The sequence below is a fragment of the Atta colombica genome, unplaced genomic scaffold (genome assembly GCF_001594045.1).
Source record: "Atta colombica isolate Treedump-2 unplaced genomic scaffold, Acol1.0 scaffold135, whole genome shotgun sequence".
Taxonomy (NCBI): Eukaryota; Metazoa; Arthropoda; class Insecta; order Hymenoptera; family Formicidae; genus Atta; species Atta colombica.
The window spans coordinates 1517815-1526315 of NW_017259223.1; the positions used below are offsets into that span (position 1 = coordinate 1517815).

The 8501-nt window shown below is 30.2% G+C and overlaps 1 protein-coding gene across 4 annotated transcripts in view; it reads right to left on the reverse strand.

Moving 5' to 3' along the window:
- Nucleotides 1-5163: 5163 nt before the first annotated feature.
- Nucleotides 5164-8501, reverse strand: part of LOC108684481 (Y+L amino acid transporter 2) — a 28463-nt gene continuing 25125 nt past the window's right edge. The window contains exons 8-12 of one of the 4 annotated variants that reach the window (XM_018188824.1): nt 7994-8068; nt 7105-7264; nt 6932-7024; nt 6447-6519; nt 5164-5658 (exon numbers count right to left, since the gene is read on the reverse strand). In XM_018188824.1, the coding sequence (XP_018044313.1) occupies nt 5445-5658; nt 6447-6519; nt 6932-7024; nt 7105-7264; nt 7994-8068 (615 nt within the window). In that variant the 3' untranslated portion in view covers nt 5164-5444. Of the gene's footprint in view, nt 5659-6442; nt 6520-6931; nt 7025-7104; nt 7265-7993; nt 8069-8501 lie in introns of those variants that run through there. The other 3 variants (XM_018188822.1, XM_018188821.1, XM_018188823.1) reach the window with 3 other exon arrangements.

The window sequence follows — 8501 nt, forward strand, 5'->3', positions numbered from 1 at the left end:
TTATAACTTATGTGTTTATACACATGCAAATATAGAGACGTATATAATCGGACTCGATCTTGTTAATGTCTTTTTGTTATCTTCTTTCCTTTCGCAGTTAAAGATTCAGCTAAATTTCTGCGATTTCAACAAGACTGATTTTATTTGGTTACTAGCGAGAGGGTTGCATAATTAATATACAGGTATTTACACAATAATTATATATATATATATATTGTCACATTTCGCGCTTTATACATATATTTTTTGTTTTTTTCCTTTTATTTTTTACGTGCTCAGATCCTAAGCTAACAGTTCTTAATTCGCATGATTGTTTAATCTGTAACGCGAGAAAGTGATGCTTTATATTCGTCGATAAGATGATCTTCCAAAATCGACTCGAACACATTCTTATACGGGTTTCAACACAAAAATTAATACAAAAGATACACTCATAATATTAATAATATTCTTATTCGCTTTCTCGCTTTCTTTCTCACCTAATTTTATCAATTCATATTGATGTCTTATTGTCACGAGTCAGAATGCCTGCTGGTATCTGTTCATTATAATATTAAAATTTTCTATCAAAATCGATGAATTTACAATGATTATTTAAAGTTTCAGTTAAAAGCGTTGTATCTTATTTTTTTTATAAACTGTCCTTATTCTGGTTGATAATGAATATTAGTAATTTAAAGATTTCTCAAATATATATATTCGATCAACATTTAATAGTTAAAATAAATGGCATAAAATTTTTAATATTTGTCATAATCGAGAACGTTTATTTAAAATGCGTTTTACTAACGTAATTACAAGATCCGATAGTTCAGTATTTTTCGTAATTCTGCGCTTGCAGGCATCCTGAAGAACGTTGATGAGTATTCATGATTCTCGAAACATGCATCATAAAAATATAGTTAAAACGATGAAGAATTATAAAATTATCACTTGCTGCGAGAGAGCAGCATCAACGATTCGCTTTTCGATTACATATACGTTCATCTTCAAGTTCGTAAAAGAAAGTTATTGTCTTGCATGCTAAGAAAATCACAACGCTTTACTTTATGCTACAAAAGCTATTGTAGTAAAAACTATATATTTCCTAATTTAAATATATCTAAATTTTAGAGAAGACGAACGAATCGCCGAGCTGCCTCTTAAATTCGATATTGCGATAACTAAAACTACATGTAGGAATAACAGGATAATCCTTCAATTAGGCAAGATCTCGGTTCATTAATATTAAAAACACGTCTTTTGGTCCTAGAACAACTCTGCTAGAGATATGTGCAACGGTATCATTTTCTGGTCCAGAGGACTATTTTTCGTTCTTCAAAATGAAAGTCTAAGGATGCAAAATATACAATAATAATGTCGTTAATTAAATTGAATAAAGAAGACTTTTTGCCAAAATTAAGAATAAAGGAAATGGCGTTTTAGAGTGAAGTCAGAATCGAAATTCACCCATTGCTCCGAGCATTTTAAGCATTATTATTATATTTCGTATACGAAAAAATCGAGACTTAAGTATAATCACAACATTTTAAGAGACACAGATGCGTTCAAAGAACGAACAACGTACATACCATTTAATCTTGGCAATAAAAATACATTTTTATGGGATCAATGGCGGGCGAAACTTCTTTTTTCATTAATTAATATCGAGATAGATGAAGATTTTAGAAATTTAATGATATTTTTTGGTAATCATAATTAAAATATGTTTATAAGTTCATGCGATTTTCAATACACATAATATAAAGGAGACAAGATTGGAGAGACAGAAAAAATAATTTAACAAATAATAATTTGTCAAAAGAAAAGAATATGTATTATCTTAAATATGTATTACATTAAATAATCAAAATTACAACATTAAATTTAAAAAATAAACTGTATATGATATTTTTTTGTTTTATTATTAAAAATTTTTGAAAGTGCGCATGAGCTTACAAACTCTCCTAAAAATTATTTTTTTCAAATGCGAAGCTCATCTTCTTATTCTTTAAATTGCTTGCAAACATCACTTTTTCTCCTTAGCATGTATTAAACGTAAATGGAATGTCTTTGAAGAGTCTTTGAAGAGAGGAATGTCTTTTTACTGCTGCCATTTTGACAGAATCACACACACACACGCACGCGACACACGTACGCGCGCACGCACGCTCACACACACACATATACGCATTTTATCACCTGTGGCAGTAAAATATAAAAAGTATTATGCGACGTTGACAATCAAGTGCCAGCGCGTAACAAATGCACTTTTAACCCTTCGTTTCCTCATTTCAAACGCAACAAATCGCAAAAATGATAATCAAAAAATTAGGAATTATTAATAGTTTAATTTAATAATAAAAGCAAAAGATAATGCGTTAAAAATGCGTTAACGAAGAGTTAAATCTCCGCACATAGATCGTGCGTATAGATCTCTATTAGGGATGCAAGATATTAACGATATATCAAAATATTCTGTATTTCTTGCAATAAGATACTGAGATAATTTTGTAACAATCGCAACACATGTTGCTTGAAATCGCACTCTTTGTAAAATATCCATAACACTTTTTCATGAAATACTCAATCTTTCTCGTAAAATTTTCATAAAATAGCATTACAAAATCTCTATAGTCATATTCTGTGAATATTCTTATTATAAGCATTTTCAATGAAATCATAAAAATATGCGAGATGAAAATATATATATATATATATATATATATATGTTAGCTGTTAGTATCTACATTTAACATCACAGTTCTTTCGTTATTTCTTTTGTAATAATTTTCTCTTAAAGCGAGTTTGCATGTTTTGATTATTCGATAATTGAAAACGATAACGTATTAAGCTATTTTTGTAAAAAAATGTATTTTTCATGGATATTAAAATAATATCGTTTTCTGGATGTTGCATCCCTAGTTTTAATCTAAAACGGAACGGATCGCGGATGTGTAAAACGAAATGAAGCGGTAAATATATGAAATGTTCGTCAGTTTGAACGGACAATTCTCGGTTAGAGTTCAATTACAAACGCGTCCGAGTGCCAAAATTACAATTGAGATAACGAGGATCATGATACACATAGACAGCAAACATCGCCTATCGAACGAATGCTACGACTAATTATAAGACTAACAGCTTAAACAGTGCTTAATTAATTATAGTGACACTTGATTGTTACCTCAACTTTTTGGCACGTCGGTCGGATTTTTTAATTCAACTCCTCCGTTGGTTCTAGCACATTTCATTGCACGGCGAAAGATATAATCGCGATGAAACCCGCGGTCGCAATCATTTCTCTCCTTCATCATCTCAAATATGATACGTATATTGCTTGTAGGCTATGTAGAAGTATATCATATCTTTAATCACGCGATTTTGATTCAGTAGATGTACATTAAAATCGCGTGTAACAATTTATGGATCATATAAGTAGAATTATTTTGAATTAAGGCTCCTTTGAGATGAATCGATCAATGAATTAATGCCTTTGTAAACTATACATTGGATCTCGGTGTGAAGTATTTTTTTTATTTAATCTCTCATACAAACTCCAAACGTTTCAATCCTAGTTCGGATTCTTTTCAATGTCAGAAATTTACATTCGCGAAATAATTGTGTTTTCTGATAGACTATACAATAATAAATGAAAGCATTACTAATAAACGCAGAACATTGCTTAATATTTAAATTAATATATGTACATAAAATTTAATTTAACTTACATGAGTTTCGTCAAAGGTAATGAAAATGACATATTAACAAAACGACAGTTATAATTCATCTAACAAATAAGATAATATGTATCGGTAAAATAATTAAACATAGATAAAGAAAACATTGAAGAGAGGAAGCTTTATTTGTTAATCAATAGTGGTTATCATAAGTACTGTCTAACAATTCAATGTGTAAATTTAAACTATTTTTTTGTTTGCGAATGAAAATCATTTCCGAAATAAGCTTTTTATTTAAAATTCTTTCTTCGTCAAGAATCTCTATATTATTCCAATCGATTCATGTCATGTTCTAAGTGATAGTCCCCTTAATTACAGAACGTTGTTGTGGTCTCCAATATGATTTTATGTGATTTTTGTGTTTACCTATCCTCGTTTTCTGTTCATCTGATCCACATGATGCATCACAGTCCCTGCAATTTATTTTGTACATCACATTGTTATGGAACATAGAAGGAGGTTTTCCTATTGTATAGTATATTAAGAAACTGTGATTACGCGAATAAGTAAATTTCTAACATTGAAAAGGATCCAAACTAGGAACGTTTGGAGTTTGTATAAGAGATTAAATAAAGGAAATACACCGAGATTCAGTGCACGGCTTACAAAGGCATTAATTCATTGAACAATTTATAGATTTATTAATTTAATTTGGAGAAGAAGGCTTACATAATGTAATTCACCCACATGTATTTTTCATTTAAGATCAATTAAAAATTAGCTTTTTAAATTTACAGGGTGAATCAGAGTCGTCGAACCAACTTTTTACCTTATGAGAAAATTATCGACTTCATACCTTGAATTGAATTATAATGTGTGCAGTCAATCAATTATTTTCTCATAGGGTAAAAAGCTGATTCAACGATTTTGATTTATCCTATATAATTAGAATTATGATTTTTAAAATTAAGTTTTACTTTGCAATTTTTTAAAATTAAGCTTTACTTTACATTTTTAAATTTTTAACGCTATACATGTTTATTATTTTTAATTTTCATAAGACAAGTAAATCAAATATAATTGTGATAGAAAACAATTTTACGTACCATAAATCTCGATATTTAAATATATCAAAAATACAAACATGATGTAATTATGATGTTATTTTTAAAACATTCTTAATAACACTTCGTAATAGTAGTGATATTAGTATTCGCTGACACAATGAGTTAATCGTATCTCCGAAACATTCAAATAATCAATTATTTTATCCAGATAATCCAGAAATATAACGTTTTTTAATTATTTGGATTGCAATATTTAATTTATTTTACAAATTTCTTTATAATTATTCTATTCGAGCAAATTATTAAGATTTATTAATTATTAAGTGTTATCTGCAAAAAGAAATAATGGCATTGTAGTTGTTACTGACAGCACCAATACAAAATCAGTTATATATTTATCTTTGTAAAAACATGAAGATTTTGAGCTAACTGTCTGCGAGTAAGATCAATGAACTCAGAAGCGAGCAGGCGTGTCATCGCATATATCTCTTTGCCGTGAAATCGAACGAGAAATAACAGCCTTGCTTCGAAATTTGGGCGGGCACGTCTTGACGGGCATTCATCAAGGACCAGATCCGAATCTGGAAGACGAACCGTTTCACTTTAATTTTTTTGGCGTCCTAACACGTAGATATGGCTGCTTCTTGTTCTAGGACGCTTGTTCTTCAATCCAGAAGAGTCAAGAGAATAATACCGTCGATCCTGTGAAATCGATATGCTAATCAATCTCGCTCCCAATCGCATTCTTTCCCGACAGAAGGAAGAGATTATAATTCGAAGATCGACAAAAATTCTCTGCGTCTTCCGATTCCGGAAAGGCCTCGTCTTCATCATTCTGATTTCGATCCGGTTCGTCTTGACTGTTTATACCTGAGCGGGTTTCGCCTTGCCAACTACTAGCATTATCTTCTGCAACTGCCTTGTGGTGTTTACTGCAACAAGAGTAAGCGAGATGTTATAAATGTGATAACCACAATAACCCAAGATCATTGGATGCAAGTGTGATTCTAGCAAAGGAAACGCGATCAATCGCGTCTGTTGGCTAATATCTGAGATATTAGGGCTTTGAGAGAGATTCGATTTGGTATATTTGAATGTGTCATGTGTGTTTGAGTGTGTCTGTGGTGTCGATGTGACGTGCGAAATCAAATCTCAATAATGTCCTAATTAACTTAAGTGAAAGCGCCAGCAATTACTCAATTAATTATTTGCAAGTAACGCGATTGATAAAACAACGTTAAACTCTTCAAATTCAAAAAGGATATATCAAGATTTTAGAAAATTATCCTAAATAATTAAAAAGATTATACTGTTGATTTGAACAAAATCACGATGTGTGACATCAAAAAAGTCGTATGCTGATTTCCAAACTGAAGAAATGATAAACGAGATGAGCAGGCAGCAAGCAAAAATTTAATTTTTATTTTTGAAAGTTTATAAATTATACAATAACAATAATATTGTTATAATATATAATATATAATATATAATACAATAGAAGATAGTTAATAATTAAGATAGTGCGATAAAATGTACAATAGAGCGAAGAGAAATTGTGATAACAAAACAATTAGAAGCATGCATACATGAATCGAGAGCAATTTTGAAAGATGGGATAATCCTAGCAAATCCTTCCAATCAGATAAAACGAAAAATAGAAAGCAAAGAAAATATATGAGTGCTAAACATGCGTGACATGACAAGAGTAAAATTATGTTACTGTGTGTTCTGAACCTTTGCCTTTTGTGGCCCCACGACTACCATCATCTTCTGCAAACATTGGGTGACGGCGCCTGTGGGAATAAATAAATTATAGAATAAAATGAAATAAAAGAAAAATCGTTCGCCGTCATCGTGTAAAGATAACTCCTTGAATTAAAACCAGATAATGAACGCATGTCTTATTAAAAATCACTCTGCGGTTTTGACTAAAGTAAATTTAGAGTTCTTTTGTGAGAATTCTTCCTCTCTTTCTCTATCTTTCAGTTTTATTCTTAAAAATGATATGATCAATGTCTTAATATACATTTTCACAAAATAAAACGAAGGAAATTATTTAATATTTTTTAACAATAATTTTTAACAATAATAATTTAAAATAATTTTTAACTGATATTGCTATATCTATAAATGCTCGATATATTAATATTGATTAAAGTTTATAATATATTATGTAGGATATCATGTTACGTTTGTTAGACTTACCGACTCTCTTTTGGAAGAATTTCGGTTTGTTTTTCCACGAGATAAATACGAGATAGACAGGTATAGAGGAAAATATCATCAGACAACCGTATCCTAAAACAGAATTGCTTTTATGAGATATTAATTTTTACACAATCATATCACGAATCGTTAATGATATGACGGATACTCACCAGTTTCAATGGGACTCGCGTACATCGGAACAATCGTAACGAAGAGAGTGGCTAGGATGTAGAAGAACGGAAAAATAAGATTCACTTTGATCGGTCTCAACAAGTTCGGCTGGCTCCACCTGAGCCATGGAAGGCACAACACGGAGACACCTATGCTGAGCTACAAGTTGAATTAAATTGTGATAAATATAAATGGAAATTATAAATCTATAAAATCAAAAGAACTTGTAAATAATTAAAAAAATAACGTATAATTTATTATTAAAGCAGAAATATTTCAAACATTTGCTAAAAATAATATTGTTGATGAGATATCATAATTTGTTAAGAATTATATAACGGATTAAAGTTGAAGCTATTTAAGTTAACAATTAGAAAATTAGGAATTATTAATTTTATAAGAATCACATTATTTTTTCTAATTTAATAATGTACAAATGTATATTCGCGAAATTAAAAGTAATACGTATTATCGCTTAGAATTAAAGTACGCGTGTTGAAAGAATTATCGAAAAGAAAGCAAATATATATATATATATATATACAGATGCAAGAATCGACTGCAAATTTAACTCAATTGCGTCAAGTGATCAACTAATTGGAAAATTATTACTGTTCCAATTGAGCTAATTAATCGCGGACGAATATACATAAGCTTCTAAGAAATATTTAGTGGTCGCACTATAATTACGCTGCACGACCTTCGAATGACGAGGTATCATTCATATAACAAAGTCGGGAAGAAGGTCATTTATTTTGTGTTAATTAATGAAAAAGAGAAATCTGAAGTCATGTTCATGAAACGGTATCTCTTTGATATCATAACATTATGCAAAATTTATTTTTTTTTTATAAGAGAAAATCTGATGAGCGTAAAAATCGTACGTACCCAGGTGGCGAAGCCGACATAATTGATAAGACGGAAAATGTTGGAAGAGCACAAGTATATCATAGATAATAGGGCCTGGAAAAAGATTGTGTTTTCAATTAAGAGTCCATGCTTATAGATAGAGTACCTTTTTTAATTCTGACAAAATAAATTTGCCCACCGCAACAAGTTTGACAATGGAAACAATTTGTCCGTTAGATTGTCCGTCTCATGTGTTTATTGAGTCTAACAGTAATCAAGTTGGTCAACAGGCACGAAGGGCTTGATTTGTACGTGAAAATTGTGTGTGTGTGTGTGTGTGTGTGTGTGTGTGTGTGTGTGTGTGTGTGTGTGTGTGTGTGTGTGTTTCGCGGTATAAAGATAAAAAAATAAATCGAATTAAAATCAATTATTGTGAAAGGAAATCAAGTATCTATTATGAATTAATTTATCAAGTTAACATAAAAATAATATTTAATTAGTTAAAAATTAATAACTTTAATATTAATCTTTAATAATTTAAAGATAA